The 24,664-nt window shown below is 39.6% G+C and overlaps 1 protein-coding gene across 1 annotated transcript; it reads right to left on the reverse strand.

Annotated features, from left to right (window-relative positions):
* Nucleotides 1–11,360: 11,360 nt before the first annotated feature.
* Nucleotides 11,361–18,206, reverse strand: scamp5b (secretory carrier membrane protein 5b). Its single transcript, XM_071490034.1, has 7 exons — nucleotides 18,020–18,206; nucleotides 17,501–17,562; nucleotides 17,281–17,400; nucleotides 15,562–15,718; nucleotides 14,035–14,136; nucleotides 13,035–13,152; nucleotides 11,361–12,687 (listed from the first exon to the last, which is right to left on the reverse strand). Exons 2-7 carry the CDS (start codon nucleotides 17,505–17,507, stop codon nucleotides 12,508–12,510), a joined length of 684 nt encoding a protein of 227 aa, XP_071346135.1. The 5' UTR covers nucleotides 17,508–17,562; nucleotides 18,020–18,206; the 3' UTR covers nucleotides 11,361–12,507.
* Nucleotides 18,207–24,664: the final 6,458 nt, after the last annotated feature.

Below are 24,664 nucleotides of genomic sequence, written 5' to 3' on the forward strand. Positions count from 1 at the left end.
TGCTGTGTGCTCAGAATGGAATATGAATGCTATGCAGCACTCTTACAGCAGTGGTTCACTGTGCTGCATATGTGACTATATCTTCAGGTTTACACAGAATACCTATCAGTGGATTCAAAGGAAATGCCATATGACAGGTGTGACAAATTACTGATCTCATCCCCCTCGTAAAAGATTAGGTGTGATATGTTTAATGCATTAAGGCATTTTCCCAGACACTATGTGATTTTGTCATGGATGATTCTGGCAGAGATGCAAATCTGACCTTTATACATACAAAACAACGCACAGTGCATATAAGCTGCCTACAAACACCAAACAGTGAATGCAACAACTTTGTGGTGGCACCAGTGCTGTGCATACATGAATCAATCACACTAGCTGTTTTGCTGTTGAGATGTGTGTAGACTCCCAGGAAATATAATCTGACTGGGTCATATTTCCATCACTGTCACACATCACCACCACACAGCCGCAGATCCATTCATTCTGACAAGTTTACTCTCTTTGACATCTGGCTTCTTCAGGCAGAAAACAGTCACATTATGCATGAGGATTCATTACATGGAACACAACACTGTGTTGCAACAATGAGAAGGGAGTTTATAATGTTATTACAACTAAATGTAAAACTGCACAAAACATAATGCTCTTTGTTTTAACATAAGGAGACAATCACATCACTATTTTTGTTTTGTTTTCAATTCTCCAATTCAGTTGCGTATTTCTCAGACAAATGGTACAATGACTTAGACAAGATTATTGGCAATGATGTGCCAAACTGTTGTGTGGAAATGGAAATGTAGACTAATGAATAGTACTTGTGCAGTGATTACAAGCTTCATCACACTTTGATGACTTAAAGTCAAGATAATGTGTAGTTGCTTTTAACAGAAAAGCGTCCAAGTGTGAACAAAAACTGCAAGCTGTTCAGAAATAGTCTACTTATATGAATTTATTTGAACAAGATGAAAGGAATGAAAGGGGAGAGTAGAGGAGAAGTACACTCACATCAAAAACACACAAGACACAACACTCACTGGAAAAGACACACACAGACACAGTCAGAGAGGAGGCAGGGCTAAAGTAAGGATGTTTCAAAGTTTTCAGCTGCAATCCAGCTGTTGTGGTTGTGTTGTGTTGCTGTGCCTGTATGAAAATGTAATTTTTGAAACAATTTCATTCAAAAACAAAACTTAGCTGCTGATAGTTTACCTGTTTACAGTCTAGTATGCAATGAATTCTGCCCTTCCTCATGTACAGAAAAAATGAAGGGACACAGTTTTGCCTTAGTAGTATGCAAAGCAGTATTAAACTGCAACTAAGTATATGGCTGTATGGTGGAAAGTCAACATTTCTATTCCGTTTGACAGCACTCTATTCTACCCTGTACCTACTCAACTGGTAACTCAGTGTAGCTAGTTTCAGTTGTGAAATATGGCATTTGGAAAACACATAGACATTCTTCGTAGAAGTATTTCCTGTCCCCCGGAGGAATGAGAATCCATTATCTGGTTGTTTTCATATGCAGTTCTCACTCTCATATTTGGTCCGTCCTAACAAAACCCTGACCCCCGTGATGGGACTTCCTCTTGGTATGGGCTGTTTGTTCAGGCTGTTCACACGAAATCACCCCATTCCAGCATTATGTTGTTTTGTTAAAAGTGATGCAGTACGTGCTGGCATGTACTCGACTTTCAGCGTATGTGTTTATGTTAATGTGTTTGTGTGTGTGTCTGTGTATGTTTTTATTTGTGTATGTGTGTGTGTGATAGAGACAGAAAGACAGAGAGAGAGAGAGAGAGAGAGAGAGAGCGGGGGAAAGAGAGGGGGAGACAGATGGATAATTCCTAATGAGGGAGAGAGAAGCCAAATGATGTATTGAATTGTTTTGCATAGAGGTATTACTTTTCCAAAAAGACTGGATAGACTTTGCCCATCCTGTTGAAAAGTTTCACTGTCACAGATCAATTTTTCATAAGCATGCGTCTGTTTTTGCTTCTGCGTATTTTCATGCAGCTGCTGGTGAAGTAGCATAAATGAAGTCTTATATTCCTCAGTGGGATCTAGGCAGTAATGCACAATGTCCACCCAGAGCCTATTTTAAACTGCTGGCTTCATGTTCTTGTTGTCTGTAATGAAAAGGACATATTGCAGCTCATTTCCAACAGCAGTGTCCGCATTGGCTGTCAAAGCAGTAGAATTAGAGACATGTAAATGATTTAGAACCATTTCTTACAACGAATGAATATGCAGTTGTATTTATCAGAAATGTGCTAGAGGGTGTTTCCCAAGTGAATCCAAACAGTGTGAGATTTTGAGTGGAGCCCATAAAAATACCCTGAGGGGTGTACAGAACAAAACCCAGCAGACACATACTGTATTGCTGAGATATGTAATATACATGATGCACAATGCCAGAGATATCCAACCCAGCATGGCAGTAAGAAAGTAGAACAGGAGGAGACTGGAGGGACAAATTGGCACAACGAGCTGAGTGTAGCAAGAGGAAGTGTTGGTATAAATGGACAGAACAGCTTGCTAGATTATGAGGTGATTGCAAGAGTCAGATGATACTGATTATCTGACAGGATGTGCAGCGTCATTGCTCTTCCTGATCTGAGAGTTAAACCAGGGTAAGACAGTCCATGTATCGTTAAGCATTCTGCACTTGGGGGCTCCATCCCGAGGGAATTAAGCATAGGAAAAGGGAAAGACTCTTGTCTCCACACAGATAAGGTTGTAACATGATAAGAGCAAATTGGGTACATATGTAAATATTCCACTTTGGGCAGCAAAATTTTATGTCCGATCATCGACAAGGAGATCAGTAGGGAGAGCCGTAAACCCCCCCGAAAGACAAATATTTCTCCCTACAATAAGCTGCATTTACTTTAGCAGCAAACCTACGTAAAAGCAACAAGCATTTTTGCAGCTGCAAGCTTGCAACCTAATTGAGGCTACAGATCAAGTCAAGTGAAGCAGGACTGATTAGATCTTCCAGCATTCTCAGTGGTGAGACGTCATTGAATACACAAAACCCCCACGGGAATGGAAGCCATGGGTGTAATGCTGCTGATGAAAAACACAAGAAAACACCTTTTCCATGGTTTGAAATTGCCAGTCATGACCAAATGAGGGCTGCACATTGTGAATGTCCTTGGGCTTAAATTTCTGCCAGTGAAGCAGAATTACAGTGGGCCTTAACAGTTGTACTGGCTGTGCATGATGCTGGAAGAGACTGAACCCTGGTGATCTGTGATGGATACAGACAGGTTGTGGGGGTTGTTATGCCTGTGATGATGACTTCCACGTGTCATCAGATACTGACACTTATTTGTCTGTCTCCAAAACCCATAACCCTTTACCATCTTCAGCTAAACCATAATCACAATGTTGTGCTTATAAGCGAATGGTGAAATTGATGATATACACAAATAAATTAAACAAAATTAATAAAGTGAATAAAGCTAACCTCACATACAATCACCAACCACTTTATAAGGAACACCATACTAATACTGAGTAGGGCCTCCCTCCGCTCCCATAACAGCCTCAATTCTCCGACACATGGATTCCACCGCATGTTGGAAAAGTTCCTTTGAGATTCTCCTTCATGTTGACATGACTGCATCACGTCATCTTTGTCAGCAGCACATTCATGCTGCAAATCTCCCTAAGGTGTTCTATTGGATTCAGATCTTGTGACTGGGGAGGCCACTGAAGTACACTGAACTCATTGCCATGTTCATGAAACCAGTTTAATATGACGTTTGCTTTATTACATGGCAGCAGCTTGGAGTTGCTGGAAGATTTGGCCTAGCAACTGATAAGCAACCCCAAGGCTTATGTTACTATGTATATGTATATATGTCAAATCATTTAGACAATTTTGATGATAGTTTGGGAAAATTATTATTTTTATTGACTATATCATAAACTATAAGTGGTAAATCTCACAAAAGCATGTCAGGGGTCTGGGGTCGAGTCATAAGGCAGGGAACTTGGCTAATGTAGCTAGCTAAGACTAAGCTTGAACACAGAAAAGTTTCTCAAATGTCAGTGTAAATGGCCACTGTCTCCAACAGAGACAGACCCTGCTGTCGCCATTAATGCGGTGGATAACAAAGACAAGCAGAGCAACAGCTCGGGTCACAAGCATGTTCGTTCAATGAGGATTGGGGCAATGAAGAACAGGTTGCCGCATCATGTGACCCTCAGCAGCAGGATCAGCCAGCCATCGCAAACTGTAGTGGAACTATCACTTCCTTCCTCCATACTATATCTGACATCAGCCAGCCAGACCGAGGTACACTATGCTGAGACTGCAGATGCAGTCATTCAGCTGGCAATGGTACAAACAATATGTGTGGTTTGAGTACTCGATGACAATGGACTATTTTGTTTCTTGATTTAGATTTACAAGATTTGCCATATACCCAAAACATAGGTCAGTTCTTGAGATGGAAAACCTATCACCCATGACACAGCACTATGGGGTAACAACTGACAACCCATCTGCAGATCTGGATCAAGTTTGACTGCTCCTTGATCGAAAAAAGCGGTAGGGACGAACTGTGAACACCACACAATAATTTGTTCCCTGTCTCCAACCATACAAGGACACATTTATGATTTGCACAGACTTTTGTGTATATCGCTCATGCTGCCTGTCACGTCTGCAACCCACGAATGCAGCTTTTCTTGTTTGCGTCATTTTAAAAGCTACATGGGGAGCAAAAGTGATGGGTCAAGGAATAGCAATTTGGCTTTCCTGTCCATCAACAGAGAATGTGCAAGAGCCCACGATGAGCAGGACATCATGGATGATTTTGCTATGAACTACCACAAGAGACGTATTCTCCCGCTCTGACAGATGTGAGAACCATCGGTGAGTAGGCTCAGCCCTTCACTCTAGTGTCTGTGTGTTTGCTGTGGGGTGGGGGAGTAACCATAGTCTTCCTACTTGAAAAAGTCAATAATTGCTTCTGTGTACATGCAGGCTTAGGCTATAATAACACTACATCTGCTATATTGAAAATGACAATATGAACAGACTCCTGTTGCTTGGCCCATTGGTATTGTAGTTTGTTTATTTTGAAAATTAACTAGCTACTCTGCATGGTCCACAGCAACACTCAGATAGGCTGTGGCATTCAAATGATGATTGAATGGTATTAAGGGCCCAGAGTTTGCCAAGAAAACATTCCCCACACCGTTACACCACCAGCTTGGACTGTTGACACAGGGTAGGTTGGGTCCATGAATTCAAGCTCTTGATGCCAAATTCTGACCTTACTACCATCTACATGCCTCAGCATAAATCCAGATTCATCATTTATATTTTCTTAGTCTTCAAATGAATGTAAACTATAACTTGACTAGTTGGTGGTAATTCTATTTTTTTTTGTTATGTTTTTTGTTTGTTTGTTTGTTTGTTTTTCTGGTTTGTTTTGTTTTTTTGTATTTTTGGCACCATTCTGGGTAAACTGTTGAGACCGTGGAGCATGAAAATCCCAAAGGATCAGCAGTTTCAGAAATACTCATACCAGCCTGCCTGGCACCAACAATCATAACAACAACACAGTTAAAGTCACTGAGATCACATTTTCTCTCCATTCAGATTTTTTGATGTGAACATTAATTGAGGCTCCTGACCTGTATCTGCATGACATCTGGCACTGTACTGCTGCCACGTTATTGACTGACTGGATGGTTGCATGAATAAGCCAGTGGGCAGGTGTTCCTATTAAAGTGCTCAGAGAGTGTAATTTCTCCCTTACTTACCTCGAAAACAATTTTGTTACAAAATGACATTCTTCCTTCTATCTTCTTTTTGCCGTTTCTATTCTCGCTCCCCTGTGCACCAGATAGTTTAGTTGATCTGACATTGATTTCACTCATGCAGTGCATAAAGTTTGTGGTGACACTGATGGCAACGTTTAGCTCCACTACCCTCCCCATCCCTGTCCCTTTTTAGCCACAGCCAGGTCACATCATGAGGGAGTGTTTGTGTTTAAATTCTAATTAATGTTTGTGTTTAAGCCGACTTTTGTCTGGGGTGATATCGCCCCTACATTCTGCATGTAGCATGTGCAAGAGTTTAATTAAGCTTTTACTGAATGCATGCATCCTTATTTATTAGTTTGGACTTTCTCTCAGACAGTTTTGTATTTTTCATGGTAATTTGTAAGATTTATAGATGTAATCATGAAAACATAAGACTAACATGCTGACATTCTCGTGGTCCAGCAAAGTCACAAAGTTCCCAGATACATTAGTTAGACTTTTCCCCATATTAATAAAAAGACTTACTGTTGATAAACACTCAAACCACTCCACCCTAATTGACCAGCTGTCTTACAATGAGACAGGGCTAAAAGACATGACTTGAGACATCCACTCTTCACTCCAGCAGGTTTATGTGAGGATAATTGAATTTAGTGGAAAGAGAAAATAGGGACCAGTTTGTGAGCCGGCATTGCCAAAAAGCCCACCTCCAGACTTAAGGTCTAATTTTTGCAGAGCCTACTATGTAGAGATTCTGTGGCACAATATCAAGGCCACAGGTAATTCATCTTCTGGCTCTAGCTCTGCTTTGCAACCTAATTAAATGAATAAAGATGTGAAGAAATCTTCATTTCCGTAGGGATAAACACATTGCTGCATGGGAAAGGTAAGAGGAAATGCTGGCTTTGTAAATGAAGAATAGAGGCAGATGAGAAACCACTGGCTGGGAGATAGTGAATGGCTCAAAACATTTGAATAGTGAGGGAAAAAACTGTGTTCTGATTTACATGCAGCTGCAGTTGCTGGCTCATTTGTTTTGATAATAGCTCATCTTTCGCACACTATACGCAGAGCTGACGCCACCATATATATCTGTGTTAACAAACATTTCACTTCTTGTGTTCACACCCTACATCGAAAGCGATGGGCGTTATAAGGGGCAAAGAAGCAGCTCGTGTCATAGACACAAGACACTCTCAAGCACGCTGCCTGACAGTTTAAATACCACATGCCCCATCACTGAAACATCTGGCTTGTCTTTGGTGTCTGCTGCAGAAAAAGCATGGTTTCTTAAAACTCACTTCCCTCACTTTACCCACTCATCAATTTCAAGGAGTATGCAAATGGAGCCCTGGGAGTCCACACCGTTACAACAACAGGGCAATAAATTCTCATTAAGGCTTTCCTTCCTTGAAAGGTAGAAATTGAAGTTGGGATATTCGTGTTTATAGTCCCAGGCAATTGGAACAAATGAGGAGATCTTGTAGAAGGTAGATAGGCTTACAGCCTTAATCGGATCCTTGCAAAAAACCCCCGCTCCACCACCCACCCCTCCACTGGCTCCATAGGGAACGTCAATGATGAAGTCAGCCACGGGGAGTGACGGCCCTGCGCCACTGTGCTCAGCCTCTCTCCCCCCTGACAGGCCCATATTTCACCAGACTCATTCTCCAACCTCCACTGTCACCGTTTCCTGTGCTGTCAGGGGGACGACTCCCATCATCAGATCGGTGATTTCACAGGCTGGTGGCAGCAGCGCTCCCTCGGTGTAGCTGACTAACATGGCCCTGCTCCAGACAGCTGGGTGACCCCTCCTTAGTAGCTGGCTGGATGCTCTCATTCCTCTCATGATGCACATGTAAAGATGATCTAGGGGGGAAATTTTTACTGCATGATGCTAGTAGTTTTTGGGAGCTGCTGATGTGTGTGTTTGTTTAAGTCTGTGTCAACACAAATATCAAGTTCAACTGGGATTGCACCCTTATTATAGTTCCAAAGTTGGACAATGTCAGTAGTCACTTTACTGTTAGAGGAATAGTTTGACATTTTGGGAAATACACCTACTCACTTTCATGCTGAATTAGATTAGAAAATCAATACCACCCTCACAAAGTATGCGTCTGTTAAATATGAAGGTACAGCCAGCAGCTAGTTAGCTTAGCTTAGCCTACAGAGGGGGAAAGTGGCACAGATCTTCTCACTCTCAAGAGTACTCTCCAAAATGTTGAACTATTCCTTTAAGGGTAACACAAATACCTACTCAGTTTTAGCATTGCAGTTTAGTAATCATGCATTTTTAGCATAGTTAGTAGAAATCAATGCATACGTCCAGCTAGGGCTGGACTTAATGTGTTACATTTATATAGGGTGTAACTATTTTGTGATAAAGTCAAACATAGTTCGAAGTAAAACTGTAAACTGTGCACTGCAATAAGAACATCATTACAATTACCACATCTCAGGTTTCCTTGCTGTTACTTTCACGTGTCACATCAAACTTTTGATGATCTCAGTGAAATTCTTTGATTTAGTTTCTGTTGCTGTTATGTCACTAATGGCATCTTGCAGTGTGATCAGTCATTGCACAAAGGCAGGGGTATGTTGGGGATCACTAGCTGTAAGGGCCATTATTAACAGTAACCGCTTTACAGTGATGCAAATGGGCAATTTTGCAAACGAACATAATTATGAACATAATTATTTTTTATCCTTCTTTTTACTTTTTATTCCATTTAAGCCAACTTGATCATTAGCCACCCAATTTGCAAAACCTTGGGCTGCAGATGCACATTCACAGAGGCAGAGTTAACTGACTCACTCCCACACATTGATTCCAGCCTGTTTCTTTAGGTGATTTGGCAAACTCAGTCTAAACATTTGTTTGGATTCTTGTCATGTGTTCACCATTAGTCTAAGTCAACTTTGTCTACAGTGAAATTGGCTAATGAGTTAGGCTGAATTCAGGTGTATTTCGACATCAGGTAAATTTAGACAGCATAAGAAAACAGACAAAAACAACAAAACATTGTAATTCTGCCCTGAAAAGTGTAAGTCAAAGCAATTTGTGCTGAGATGTTGCTGTGGGCGTACATGACCAAAATCACATGGAATAATTCCTGTGACATCACACTGGGGGTTGTGGTCAGCATCACACAGGAAAAAAGCCTAGCTGTATTCTCAACCCTGTATGAATTACCATGTTAAGGAGAGAGCACTTCCTGCCTAACATTGTTCCTTGTCTCAACTCTGTTACATTTTACCCACAGGAGGTCTGAGTGGGACTGTGCTGTGACTTCAGAGAACAGTTTTATAGGAGACATGTTGGGTGTTGTGACCCTAGCTCCATGTGCACATGTGTATCTGTGTGTGATACACAAGCATAAATGCATGCCTGTGTGAGTGCATGACTCCACATCTGTACACCTTTGTCCAGATGGTAATGTGTGTGTGGATTGAAGGGCACTCTAGCGCCATCTCTCCTGAGAAATAAAACAAAAAGGCCCTCTGTGCTATGTCAACTTTAGGTCATACCATGCCCTTTATGTGGACCCCCCGCCCCCTTCCTTCCTCCTTCCTCCAAACCTCTCACTCTCCAGATGTGGCAGCTATTTGAGTGAAAAGCTTCCAAAAACCCACTGTAGGCAACCAGAATAGCACCAAACACCACACCAGAGAAACAAACTTTACAACTAGCTGGACATAGTGGAACATTTAGCAGGAATATACCAAAACACCCACGCCTGTTTACCTGAAGGCTCAAGTCTTTGATGTCACAGCTTGGCCATTTCAAGCCACCACAGTATTCCTAACACAGGTAAGGACTATAAAGGAGCTTACTCAAGAGTACCTGGGCTAGTATGGGAATCCCACACTGAGACAGTGCATAGCCCACTGTAAGCCCATCGTAAGACACAGTTGCCATCTAGGTCAGATCTGCCTTCTTTGTTATGGGCAGAATTAAATGACTAGAGGCATGTAGTTAGATGTTTTTCCTCCCATTTTTTACAAGTGGTCAGAGTATAATTGTAAAAGGAGAAAGCAGTTTTTATACTGTCGTGATTTGTTATGAATCAATGAATATATTCTGTAGCTGTCAACCACTCCTGTTTACCTGAATGCACAAGTCTTTGCTGTCACAGCTTGTCACGAGAGATTTCCATGTGTATGGCAATTACAGTGTTTGTTGGTGGCTGTTGGTGGGTCCTCTGGGTATCTATATCGCTGTATAATTTCATCCTGCTCTCCACAGAGTAATTCTATCACTCTCAAAAGGCTGGCAAAGGCAGACAGGAGTAAAGAGGACATCCACAGATAAATCCATTTCAAGTGTACTTTGAATCTAATTTATAATGGTCACCTGCTCACAGGATGTCAAAACAGAAATTGTGTTTGCTGCATGTAAGTTTGAAATATATATATATATATATATATATATATATATATATATATATATGTATATCATTTTTGGTCAGGCAGGTATGAATCACCCTGCCTCAGATTTCTTGTGCTTTTTTACAGACTTCATAAATAGACAAATGGGAAGAAAAACAAAGGTCATATAGTGCCCCTGGTGGAAGGACAGTGTGACTGGTAGACAGCTACAGAGGGACAACACTGCCACCTGAAGGAAAAGAGTATTTTCCTATTTTTTATCTCCCATGTTAACAGTGTAAATGTTGCCGTGGAACCATTTGCTGTGTGTAATGTATTGGAAACAATTTGAAATCACACTTTAATGATTGAGAACAATGTCTTGACTAAATGGGGCAAATATAACAAAACACTCAGACAAGAAACAAATATGCTCAATGCAAAGCAACCTCCTCAAGTAGCTGCTCAATAATAATATAACAAACTATTTGCAATCTGTGGATATTAAACTTAGTAGCTTGTCTTACGATTTTATTCAAACAAGGCTGGTTAATGCACTAAGGTCCTTCATCTGAGTCAAAGTGTTAAAGAGATAACTGTCAAGTAAAATGTAAAGTATCTTTGTACTGCACACAATGTATTTATTAGAAACACAATTTGTTAGAGGATACGCATAATTTAAATTAAATGAAATGTGGTGTGTATTTTCTCATCATGACACCCCATAGCAAACCTGGAGGTTCACTATTATGTCTTTTAAAAAGAGATCATTTCTCACTGAATATGGGTTCAGACATTAAATGTGAATGGTGCTAACCAAAAGGTCAGCTGGGAGGACTGTGTGAGGAATGATGTGCAATTCACTACCAACAGCTTTTAACCCACAGCTTCGCCAGTAGAGCTACTTAGTGCGCCATAACCAGGCAGCCTCTCCAAATGACCATGTATGTAACTGTGTCAGTGTGATGCAGCCTACTGCTAAAATAGAGCACACACATCCCAAAATAGCACAATACTTATATATATTTGTGGCAGTGAGTGGGTGTTACGTGATTACCTTGATTTCCACAGCCCTCATTTGCCGTGATGGGGAGGAAGACAGAGGAATGAGTGACATAAAAAAAAGAGAGGTAGACAAAAATAGAGGAACTACCATGAATGCAGAATATGATCTGTGAAGGATGAATGAAGGTAATGTGTAAATGTTAGAGCTTTTTATTTTATACCAAAGCCATCAGCGCCTCTCTGTGGTCAAACAGCCATACAGCAGCAGAAAGGTTGTCTTAAACACTGCATTTGACAACACCGTTTGTAAAAGAGCATGCTAAACTGGCATTTAGCACAAAACTACAGAAAGTAAACTGGCTACAGCACTAGTAAGGTATTTCGCTTTTTTTTTTCTTTTTTTCCCCCTGAATTTACGTAGAACTAATTCAAAACGAGTTCATTCTTTTGTGATGCAAATCTGATGTTTTCCGTGTAGGTAGACATGTCAACAGGAAGCTTCAAGTACATCAAAGAGACAGCTTCTAGAGAGATTACATTTTCTGTTTCTATTTAAATCCAATTTAAGACTTGCGATAACTTCATTTCTTTTCACAGCAACATTCTTTCACTTGAAAGTGCAAGTAAGGATTAACTGCATAGAAACATGATGAAATTGTGCAGAGGTCACAGAAAGTAGCATTATTAAAAATAAAGTTACAAAATTACAATGAATCTTTGGTTTACCCGTGAGTTTGAAATGAAAGAAAACCTAAAATATTCCATTTTACATTACAAGTAACTTAACATTCAAACATTTTTAAATAAATTAATTAATTAACACTAAACATATAAGTGTTCAATACAGCAAAGGTTATTGTACATCATTTTTGTATTTTTGAAGAAAAAAAGATGATCTTTTTCCTCTTTTTGTAAAAACTGCAAGGACTGTAGGTCAACACAAAGCACACAGCTCTCATAATGGAGCCACTAATGTAAAACACATTCAAAACTAGTTCAATTTCTCAAACAGGAAAAAACATGATAATTAATATAAAACAAGACAAATAATTAGCATGCCCTTCAACACAGGAAGGTGAAAACCAACGTCCCACTGAGATATTTGTTTGCCAAATGATGAAATCGTTTGAAACCACTGACAATTCTGCTGAATGAGTGACGTGACCAAAATGTAAAAACTGAACAAGTTAAAGTATGCCAGTGTTGTTTTTGTCTGAAACATTTCCTAATAACTTAAAAATCAACAATATTGTGGGACATGGTGAGATCTTCTCAACCCTGTCACTCAAACTTTGGCATAACTGTCACGTCACTCCTTTGACACCTCTTGTCTTGAAGAGGCTACATCTGGTTTTCGTTGTATTGTGGGCTGGAGTACTGATTCTGCATGGCGCCGGCAGCTGCCCCCATGGCGGCCTCCTGGGCTGCTGCCTGGACATGAGGGTTCTTCCAAGCTCCTGTGGCCCATTCCTCCTGAGCTTTGGTCATACTGGCCCCACTGCCACGGTAGAAATTATGGATCTGCGGCAAAGTGGGATCGCAAGTTTTTTATCAACAAAGGTAAGTGTTTGCTTTTTTCTTAGGGTTATGCTTCTATCACCACTATCAATAAGTGTTTCTATTCAGACCTATTTGAACAGTGTTATATTTAGTTTGAATAATGAAACTCTCATACAAAAACACAAAAACATCTACAACATCTGGCAGAAGGCAGCATAGACGCTACAGAAAATTATATATTATATATCTTCATTCAAATAATTTCAATAATAGAGTTCCTTTTGATGAAAAATAATAATAAAACATCCCCAAACCCTTCACTTCACTGCACCTTTCCCTTTGTAGAAGCGCCTAAGTTAAATTCTTACCCTGGTGAGAGCGATGAAGGACAGTGAGGCCACAGCAGTGAACATGATAGTAGGGACCAGCATGATCAGTGCGATAAAAATATTATAGCTGAAGAAGGAGATAGTAGCCAGCCAACCACTGAAAAAGACAGAAATGAACAGTAACCAAAATTCATCGAAAGAAAGTTTATTGATTTTAGACTATGAACACAATGTGAACCATTATCATCTGTTATTGGACGGTCTGGTATTTCCCATGATACTACCACTGAACATCTGGATGTTAAATGCCAATAACTTTGTGGATTTTAAGTGCTTATATAAAGTTGATATAAAGTTTAAAGTTTAAAAGTTTTATAGCTCATACATGAGGGTATCCAATTGCACATGGTGACATTTATAAACTTTATGGAGGTTGTTATAATAGTAATTTGTAATCATCAGCCTGAGTCAGGTGACATTTTGAGGAGCTATTTAATAGCCTCTCAAAATCTAATAACAGGACTACCATAAATGTTATGTGAGGGCAATTTCTGATGGTCTATCACTGTCATGTTAGTGAAAGCAGCGAACAAGGTCTTTCAAAAATAGTCCACCTGACTGGACTTACTGCTTGAGCTAAAAATGTTTCATTCAAAAGCAGATTAACTGTAGTTTTCTTAAAACAACTTCTGATTCTTGAATGAATCGTTTTAACAATGACTGAGGTACTTGAGTTACACTGGACTGGTATGAGTTACTTATCAAGTAATGCCATGCAAATGCTGTCACCTTGGAGCATCTTTTTTTCAATATGAATGCGGTGAGCTACAGCATCACTAGACAAGGAGTTATCCTTGATCAAATTAACCAACAAAATTTCTCCAAATCTTCCAAAACAATGATTTTCCTTGAAAGAACTCAACATTAAAAGAAGATTATAAATAAAAATTAACATGCAAAAAAATGAATCTTAATCTCTTCTGTATATTGTGAGTACAATGCAATTTATTGAAAATCGTATTCAATCTCTGACTCTTACCATACTCCCCATCCAGGGATTCCAATACTTTGGATGATGCTGATGCCAACTTGGGCCATGAACACAAAAAAGAACAGCATGAAGTTGAAGGAGCTGTCACTCCTGAGAAAAGAAAAACAAAAAGAGCAAAAAAATGTTAATTTTGCCATTTATTTACATATAATGTTTTATTTTCACATTATATTTTGTGTCACTTTATTCATGTTATCAAAATTTGGTTTGCAGTGCTGTCAAGTGCACAGTGCTACCAGTGAGGAGTGGCCAGACTATGCTAGCGTCCTCCTCTGGTGCTGTGCTGTGATGACAATGTGGCATAGCATGGCAGCAGCTTTCTTCCTCTATGAATGTGTGCCACTTCTCCTAACCCCACTGTAGGCTATGTTTCCTCTCTCCGCCAAGCAGGTGTCTCGTGTCTACCAGCTGATTCCCACATCTTGGACTGCATTTTGCACCAGCTTATCATTTGCTGTATTAGACCACATGCTGGCTTCGCCTGACTGTGCAAAGTGGTTAAGGAACAAGAAATATGTCAAAGCCTAGGAGATAAAAGAACCATTTAAGAAGATATTTCTTTTGGCAGCCCAGTCAGTGGTCACGTGTTAGTGCTGTATGCTGTGTCACCTCATGACACAAGATCTCCATGCCAGCAGAGGATTTGGAGTTTGCGCTGCCCTTCCATAAAGGGGCTGAGAAGATGCTCAGGGTGCATCATTGCCTCCGGACAGAACTTGTTGGAACATTTAAAGTGTCTCTGCTGGAGGCAAAATAAGCTCAAAGCTCTAACATATAATTAGTGTAGAGGGGGCCATCACTCAGTCTGAGTGTACATTATATATACTAAATAGTAGCTATAGGCTGCACAATAGTGCCATTGTGCAGTTTGTTGAAATGACTCATCTACATCTTGCAAATTCCCCAATATTTTCCATGGTTGGTGCCAGAGAGTGAAGGGTTGGTATCTGTCAGTATAAGATGCACATGCATAGTGTATACATTTCCTTCTATTAAGAAAAATAGTTGGGCCTCTGGAGGAGGTATGAGAAATAAAATCAATCAGCAAATTAATCAGAAATCAGCAGCCTCATATAATTGGCTCCCAGGTAGGAAATGTCCTGTGTTCTATTGCAGTCCTCTGTCTGCCACATTGGAGTCAGACTTGTACATATTTTAGTGTGTAAGTACATAAAGAAGGAACCCCAAGCACAGAAAAAATACATACACCATACATGCACCAGTGTTCATAGGTAATATTACAAGATGCAACCCTGAGCCAGAAATAGTCTCTTTCCAAATCAGTGTTACTTGATAGTATACATTAAGATAGTGTTCATTATATTGTATATGATGTGACAGTTATTGTCTCTGTTGAGTGGATATAATACACAAAAATAGCTTTTAACATCTTATACCTCAATATAACACAGTACTGTATTACTGTGTTATATTGATAACATATTATCAATGTGTTACTTTATGCTTGTAACACAACTTTATAATGAGAGTGTCAGAACATTATATTTGACTTACTTGAAGGCCTTGTAGATGGGCCTGAACCAACAGACATAAGAACAGGGAGTGAACATGAGGAGCCAGATGATAGCCAGTCCAAAGTTGGTCACTCCACCTCCACCAAACATCCAAGCAAAGCAGCCAACGAGATTCACCACAAGTGTGGCACTATTCACTGTAAGACCCGCAACAGAGATATTTTAGGTACTGATGCAAAAAAAAAAAAAAATCAGTACACGTACACACATGCATACACATGCAGAGAAGAATTTTGAAAGAAAAATGGGCATGAAGACAGCCAGCATTAACATAATGCAAAATATATAATTGCAATACTTGACATGAGATGGCCTGTGTTCTCTGAATAGCCTTTCAGTGTGTGTGTGTCCTTTTCTATTGATTCTCAGTGACGTTGTGAATCTACAGTCCTCCTCACATAAGTTGCACTTGGTTATAATTGGAGCGCTGCGCTTTGGTTCCATATTTCTTCTCTAAACAAGCAAAGAAGGCCAATCAATTTCAAATCTTGGTCTATAGAGAAAATTGCTTCACAAGAAAATTATGAAGCGAAATACAGCTGCAACATGACAGCTATTAACTAAACACTTTAGTTTCCCAAATGCAGAGCGGCAAAAAAAAAAAAAAAAAAAAAAATGGAATGAGGAAGAAAATAAAAATAAAAAGTGCAAACTGAATAACACTTAAGTCTAAAAAGCAATGTGCATGCGATATATGCACATTGTAACACATTGCAAATGGAAAATCCAAATACAAGAAAGACAGGCACAACCAACTGTTACAGAGAGAAAAAGAGTGACAACACATCCAGAAGCGGATTGGGACATTGAATACCTGCTTATGTTTATCGATAACAAAAAAGAGGACACCTGCAGAAAGAAAAGAGGTAACAATACAGAGTTCACAGTTTCTTGATGTGTATATATGATTATTCCATATGTGAAATGTCTTTGGTTTTGTTGACGGTGCCCTGCAAACAAATCACATTGGCTGTGGTTTACGGCAGAGCGACTTCTGGACTTGCTTCATTTGACCAAAATCAGTTGCAACCTTGCTTCAGCATCCCAGCTTTGTTTTTATTATTTTTATGTTATTTTCTTTTATTAGTATTGAGCTTGTTGTTCTATTCCTACCTGCTAAATTAATGTCACAGCACACATATCACTGTTGCAGCAGCTTTGGGCTTTTTCTTGCTGCCCTCCCTGCCTTGGACTCCCTTACATGCCTTCACAAACAGGTAGGGAGCTTCCAGGGCAGAGCAATATCACAAATATCATTGTACTGCTTGTTTATGGTGTAATAAACTTTGATGAAAGTGCATCTGGCAAAAATTGTTTAACACAATTTCAAAGTTAACTGCTCTGCTCAAACCAAAGCCATCTGGTCAGCGCTATGACTCATTAGCAAATAAACCAGTCAGGGTATCACAGTCACAGCCAATAAAAATATAGATCTCATTGGGCCAAAAGGATCCTTGTAAACCATTGCCCTTCTGCTACATTGTTCTTATCATGAGCTAAGCACAGAGGAGAAGACAGTTTATGGGGCCTCCAGGAGAATTCAGATGATTTCAATCCCCTTTAAGGGCTTCTGTTGTTCTGTTGCAGATTCGGGTAGCCTCTGCAGAAAGTCATAGCTGTAACAAACTCCAAACTTCATAGAGTAGCTTGACCTAAGAACAATGTAACATAATAAGTTGAATATCCCAAAGCCACTCACACATCCACAGGTTGTACATTTTCTTGCACATGCTGCGGTGTTGTTCCGGGATCTCATCAAAGTCCTGATAGAAGCACGGCTTGAGTGGAATGAATCCAGGCAGTGGGGGGAAGTTGGGTTCTGCAATGTATAATTTCATATTAGTTAGAAATGGCTGGTTGCATACGGCAATCTTTGTTTTTTTTTCCCCAGTATAGTATATGTCTATGTAATTACTGACCTGCCATGTGGATACAGTGTCAAGTTTGCCCTTAGATTCGCTGCTTCTTCAGTCTCTTGAGCCTGTCAGATAAGGAGAAACTGCAGGTTGCGACTTATTTCTATAATTCCTGTATATGTTGTCATTTGTAGTTTATTTTCATATGTATAAGAGCACATCTCACTACACTGCTGCCAAACCACATACAGTAGTTTATGAGTAAAAACATAAACGTTTAACAAAGGGTGCTATAAGCTAAACTGAGACATCCTGCCGGGGGGGGACTTAATATGTGAGCCCTACAGGCACGTCTCAATGGTGGTGATAAGATTTTAACAAGTGGAAAAACACACACACACACACACACACACACACACAAACTGGGAGCCCGGAACACACGCCGGCTGCAATCAAATCCAAGCTGCATTTGATGGGTGAAATGAGGCAGCAATTTTCGCTACATGTGCGCAGACAGTTTGACAGAGAGCTGGCCACCATAGCCAGGAATTACGGATTCCAGGGGAAACCTAATCTGCTTACCTCCTCCAGAGAGCAGCCGCTTCTCTCTTGACAGCGCACAGTTTCCGGTGAAGGCTTCTGAGAGGCGGTGAATAGACCACGGCTGCTAATCGGACGATATCTACATGCAAACTCTTAGACAATTATTATATTTTCTTATGAACGGTATGAATAGAGCGACAAATCCTGACTGTCCTGACTCTCGACCAATCAACGTATTTCACTCTGCTGTCACTTTGATTCAGACCAATAGGCGGATTACTCTAATCCTTGGCGTTGTATCGTTGACCCAATCACCGTTCAGCTCTCTGTCCATGGTGCTGAAACCAACTAATCAACCGAGGTAACCTAACACAATGTGGCTGACAACCACACTTACACTTACATTTACAGTTCATTTCTGTGTTGTTTCATAGATTGATATTTCCTTAATTTATGAAACAACACAGCCTCATATTTATAGCCTCATGACAAAAAAGACTTGCATACATAGTAGGCTACATAAAAAATAGTAGGTTTATATCTGAGGGTTTTCTGTTTTCAGCCCCAAATAAAACGAAATATCAGGACTGTACAGTGTTGGGGTGTAACTAAAAACATTTACTCAAGCACTGCACCTGTATTATATTTGAGCATTTCCATTATATGCTATCCATTCATTATCCATTGCATGGGAGTACTGTACTCCTTACTCTACAGCAATTACTCCACAGCTCCACTTAAAAAAAACAAAAATACAAAAATACAAAAAAAACAAAACAAAACAATATGATAACATGTATGCATCCATAATAATGATCCAGTGATATAATACTGACAGCGGCAAACCCGAATATGGAGTACTTTTACTACACTTGTTGCCTGTGCTTCTGTGTTCCTTTCACTGCATTGAACATTTCAATGCAGAGCCTTTGCATGCAGTGGAATATTTTTGTAGTTGTGGTTGGCACTCTTACTTAAGTAAAGAACCTGAATGACCTGTCATCCACTGTAACCCTGATTCCCTGAGAAAAGTGGAACCCTAACCCTAGAAAAGTGATTTTTTTCTATATTGTTCAAATTCAGCTGTAACACACTCCACATGATACTATCAGTGAGGTCTCTGATCGTACCGACAATCCAAACTTGATTGTGAGAATATGAGTTTGATGCTGACCTAAATACTAAGTGGACTCTGGCTCACCAGCTGGGGTTGCTGTTTCACTGCTGAGAGGGACTCTGGAGGGAAAGCATAACCAACCAAACAATCTTTTTTTGTGACACCTTGACTTGGCTTTCACTTTTTTAAGAGGAACCCTTTATCATTTAGTTAGAAGACTGGTGATAATGGTGATACTGGTGATAATACGAATAATTAGAAAAGCAAGAATTATAAAAAATTTATACTTTTGTATGCAAAAATTAATATTGATGCCAAAATACAAATGGAAAATGAAATCCTCAGTGTGCTATGCAGATCTTGCCCAATGAGGCATTGTTTGTTGTCATTATGGATGTGGTAAGGATGCAACTGTCATAGCTCAGTGTGCATACAAATGTGTAAATGTGTTATTGATTACCAGTTGCATATCAATCAGTTCATCACACATTTTTCTTGGGTCACACTTAATTTACAATGTGACAGAAGGATTTGTGAAGGTTTCGTTTTATGACATTTATGTTGTTACGATGACATTTGATGAGCTCGCTGACAGAGAGTAAGTTGGAAATTCTCTTATTGGCATTGAATCACTAAATCATTACTGTCAAGACCCACCATTTCTCACTGACATATTTTCAGATTACATCATATGTTCAGTAGTGCTGAACAATATTTCATACCTTCATCATCATACGTTCCACTGTAGTGAGCTCTTCCCTCAGCCTGCTGACTGGTTTATCACACTTCTTTGATTTGTTAGGAAGACTATAATAACCACATCTCTGAACGTAGTTTTCCTCCTGAAAACAAAGGACTTTTCCTCTGGTGATCATTTACATTACACGACATGACACAATGCACTGTGATCAGCTCAAACCGTTGGCCAGACAATTGGAGACAATTTCAATTCAGTTTAATTTTTCCCTGGGCTTTTCTCCAAATGTAACCCACACTGACGTTCCCGCAACTTTCTGTTTTCAATTAAACTATGCATTTAGTGTATGAGGTATATTAGAAATATCTTGCAATACTGTAATCTGTGAAAATAAGTTTAACACACCACCAGTGTTTTTGGAGTCGTTTCTGTTTTAAGTAGATAATGTTTTCAGTTGCTTATCAGAAGAAATCAAATCTAACTTGCAGTAACTTGCACTGTAATTGGCTCTCAATAACCTTGTTCTCTGTCTTGAATACTTTCTGGTACAAATAGACTGGCATGACTGTAGTTGTGTGACAAATCAAGTTCTCACTCATCCACAGTATTCTGTTGCCACTGAGCAGTAGGTTAAGCAACCTGCTCAACATTATGTATGGAGGATAATGTATTATTATGAATGTATAAAATAGTGTTGCTATTACTGACCTATTTATTTTTCAACATTGAAACCAAATATCCTCAAAATGATTTCAGATTTTGGTAAACTGACCTCCATTACTAAATTTCCTTTGAAAGAACTGTCATTACTCTAGTAAAAATAGAAGACATATAACTAAGAATTTACAGAAATGTTCATTTATTCAAGCGTGTGTATTCCAAGGGCTTAGATTTTACTGTGAAAATAGTGTCAAGATGATAAGACTTTTATATTTACATTCTACAGTAACAAAAGCATGCAAATTTTTCAAATTTTCAAAGTAAAAGCATGTACTAGTATTGCAGATTATTCTTCGCAGGCTGTAATCATTAACACTTCTTATGAAATGAACAATGAATAAAACTTGGAAATATATGTGACAGCTGAGAGTAAATACTTGTAGCTTTATTTAGATACTGAGAAGCCAGTTTTCAGATGTGCTGTTATGACTTATGTTTTCAACAGTCAATACAAGGCTTTTTGTCAGTTTCAGTGTTTCATGTAGACTATGAATAGTATCCTAGTGTGTCATCATTTCATTTCACACCCATTAGTGAATTCAGCAGTGCAGGGCGGGTGTCTAAGGAGTAGTACAATCCTTGTAATTTCAACAAAGAACTAATACTGAAAGTCTGCTGGAGCTAGAGCATTTGATGTTGTAAGTTCTTACTCTGAAAGCTAAAATATAGTAGTGAAAAATAAAGTAGTGAAAATAAGAATTCACAAAAATGAAAAAACCTGCTGAACCTACTGAATATTCATGTCATGTGTCACTTACAGGTGCCCATACAAGGTGCTGCATGCATGAGCAAGGTCGCTTGGAGCAGCCATTTATCCAACTGTCCATTTTCCAAGCCAGTTATCCTGGTAAGCGTCCTATGGGTCCCTCATATTGTGCAGAGAGACCTTCAGTAGGCCTGGCTCTGAAGTTAAAATCAGTGACAAGTCTAGAACCTAGCAGGAAGCCAAATATCTGAGCGGTTACAGTCTGAACCGGCAGAGGGAGACCTGCCTGAAACCAGAATGAAGTCCACTGCAGTGTCATCGAGACAAGAAAGAATGAAAGCTGTACTGTATGACTCTATAACTTAACAGGTAATAAAAAGAAGATATCTTTAATCAACTGTCAAATTACTGTCTGTCAAATCAAGGTCACTGGGGACAGAAAGCTGGGAAAGCTTTCCCTTCTCATTCCCCCTTATCTCACGCTGTTACTCCTGTCACTCTCTCATTTTTCTTCTCCTCTCTCCATTAATATTTATCAGAAGTAGTTTCAGTCTAGACAAGTGTCTGACAAGTTGTTCTAAGGCCATCATGCCTTACACATAAATCCACAGAAGAGGTGGGTTACGTGGTTTCTCTCTCTTGTTTCTTTGTCTGTCTTTCTCACTCTTGTCTCTACAACCAACAAGGCCACCACTGACAGGACCGCTGAGATGAGCTCCTTTCTTTAACACCTTGCAATCTTCAGCCAAGACTCCGATTCAGAATCTACTCTTCAAGCTAGTTAGAAGAAGGGCTGCTTCTTTCAGCGTGTAATGGTCCTACTCTGTATAAACAAAGCCCACCTACTCCCTCCCACTCCAGCTCACCAACAGTGCTTCACTCTGCATAGATTAGAATAGGAAAGTCAGATTTTCCCCTGTAAGCTTTGCCAACAAATTGATGCAACACAATGAGTCTTTTCTGGGCCCTCTTTGCTGCACGCTTTGTCATTATGGGGTGTAGATAGAAAGCAGGATATTAAGTATCGAGAAAGACGGTGAGAGAATGAGAAGGGTGGGTGGAAAAAAGAAGGAAGAAGAGAGGAAATGAAGGGTGAAAGAACATCTTAGCATCAACATTTATTGAGCGTAAGAAGCTGAGAGATATAACGTCTTAGTTATTGAAGTGTATAGTTTTGTTTGGATCAGTCAAAATTTCCTCAATTAATTTAAATTCAGTAAGAAGCTGATCATTTCTTTACAATCTACAGTACATCAAACATCTTAATATGTGTTGCCATGTAAAACATTTTGTTTTCACTTTGAGCAGAAATTTTAGAAAACTTGTCAGTAGAATGTGGAGGTCCTGCAACACCGCACACACAAACACTTGTACACACATACACACACACACACACACACACAACTCCACTTGTCCACTTGTTTCATATTGAATACATTTATTTGTCCTCATCACTAGGTGAGTAAATGCACTTTAAATGAGGTAAAAATAAGTGTCTGTTGTTCGACACTCAATATCCCTGCTTGATGCTCTCAATTGCGGCCCAGTGCCAATGCGCCCCAGTGTCATTGTCCTCTGAAAGAAAGACCATTTGCCCAGTCACCCTCTAAGTCCATGTGCCACCTTTGTCTTAGTTTCTATGGAGACGCTTTCCTCCAGGCCAAGTATGTGGAGGGCACCCCTCCAGCGGAAGGAGGTGGAATAACATTGTGGCAAGGCAATCATACACCAACCTCATTTACATATCTAAACATGAACCATGGACCGTAGCGTGCAGTGTTTGTTCACTAAACATTTCACAGTAGTTGATTAAACTCATCTGGAAATGGACGACACATGATTATTGATGATGATTAGTATTTTTTAATAACACAAAGGGTGGTTCTGAAATTGTGAGAATACAGGAAAGTTAAAGAAATCAGGTGAAAGGGAAGTTTCAGAGAAGAATGTAGAAAATATCTGTCTTTGTACACTGGGTTCATTCAGCATTCTGATCACCATTGCTCCCTTTGTACAGTGGACATGAATGATGCATGATGTGGTGGCTCCTCCGCACCTCCAGCTGGGGGCACTGTTCTATCTGTCTGTCAGTGAGTCTGTGGTATTTCCTTACCTATTCAAGAGAAGCTCTGCTGTCACATGGAGCAACGTGTCTCTGACCTTGAGGAAGATGAAAGACAGCCACCACAGAAGCTACTGTACTCAGAATTCAAATACATAAACCTCACTGACTCACCACTGTAATACATGTAGCCCAGAGACAAGGACACAAATAAAGAACTGACAAGTGGCTCTATTTTTTAAATTTCTGACCACATTTTAACTGCTGTAATTTCTGGACTACTTCCTCAAAATTGGTATTTTTGTAGTTTACGCACTTATGTCTTTTTACATCTGACATACAGCAGAATAAATAAAGCTTGTACAACAATATCACGGAAACAGCATAGTGTTCTCACTCCTATAAATATTTGTGAAGTGGAAAGGCTACTAATTAACAGGCCAAATAACAATGGAAATAAAGAAACAGAATGGCAGCTAAGCATATTTTACTGGGGCAGTAACTGTGGCAGTGACTGACTGCCATGCAGTCACACTGACTGCTTTATACTCCAGCACTGATTCTCAAACAGCAGGACCCACTGCTGTGATGATGACAGTAATGAAAAGTACTGCTTTAAAATCACTGAACTCATCACATGAACACATAGGTACATATGTATTTCTGTGTTTACTTATTTAACACAGAAACTGGCATATGTACTACACACACACACACACACACACACACACACACACACACACACACACACATATATATATATATATATATATATATCATCTCACACGGAGGCCCTACACTTTCACATGACAAATTGAAGGAAAAGCCAGCATTAAGTGTCACCATGAGCCCCTAAATCTTCACTGATTCTACAAGTCACTGAACCATTCTGCTTTGATGAGGGTGGTGGAAAGTGCTGTCAAACACGTCGGTTCAAAATCTTTAATAGGTCTTCAATTGGGTTGAGATCTGATGACTGTGAAGGCCATGAATGAAGATTCATGTCATTTTTATACTCAAACCATTCAGTAGCCCCTCATCCCCTATTGATAGAGACATTATCATGCTGGAAAAGACCACTCCCATCAGAATAGAAATTTTCATCGTAGAATAAAAGTGATCACTCATAAAAACTTTGTATTGATTTGCAATGGTCATGCCCTCACAGGGAAGACGTGATCCCAAACCATGTTGACAAAATGCCCCCTGTATTGTTTGGGATCAAGCATTCAGGCCTGTACCATTCTCTTCGTGCACACCACACATGCCCTTGCCCAGTTGTGGAGAATATGTTGAAGGACAACTTATCTGACCATATCACTTTTTTCCACATCTATGTAGACCAGTGCCTATGGTTTTTGCACCACAGAATTCTCAAATGT

This window comes from Trachinotus anak, unplaced genomic scaffold (assembly GCF_046630095.1).
Source record: "Trachinotus anak isolate AG129_WGS33_773 ecotype Australia unplaced genomic scaffold, CSIRO_AGI_Tana_v1 ptg000011l, whole genome shotgun sequence".
Classification (NCBI taxonomy): domain Eukaryota; kingdom Metazoa; phylum Chordata; class Actinopteri; order Carangiformes; family Carangidae; genus Trachinotus; species Trachinotus anak.

Excerpts from the sequence above, each read along its gene's own strand:
- scamp5b (XM_071490034.1), bottom strand. Across the intron at positions 14,137-15,561 it reads CCCATCTACAAGGCCTTCAA|GAGTGACAGCTCCTTCAACT; the intron begins GTAAGTCAAATA and ends TTCTTTTCTCAG. Across the intron at positions 13,153-14,034 it reads ATCCCTGGATGGGGAGTATG|TGGTTGGCTGGCTACTATCT; the intron begins GTAAGAGTCAGA and ends TGTCTTTTTCAG.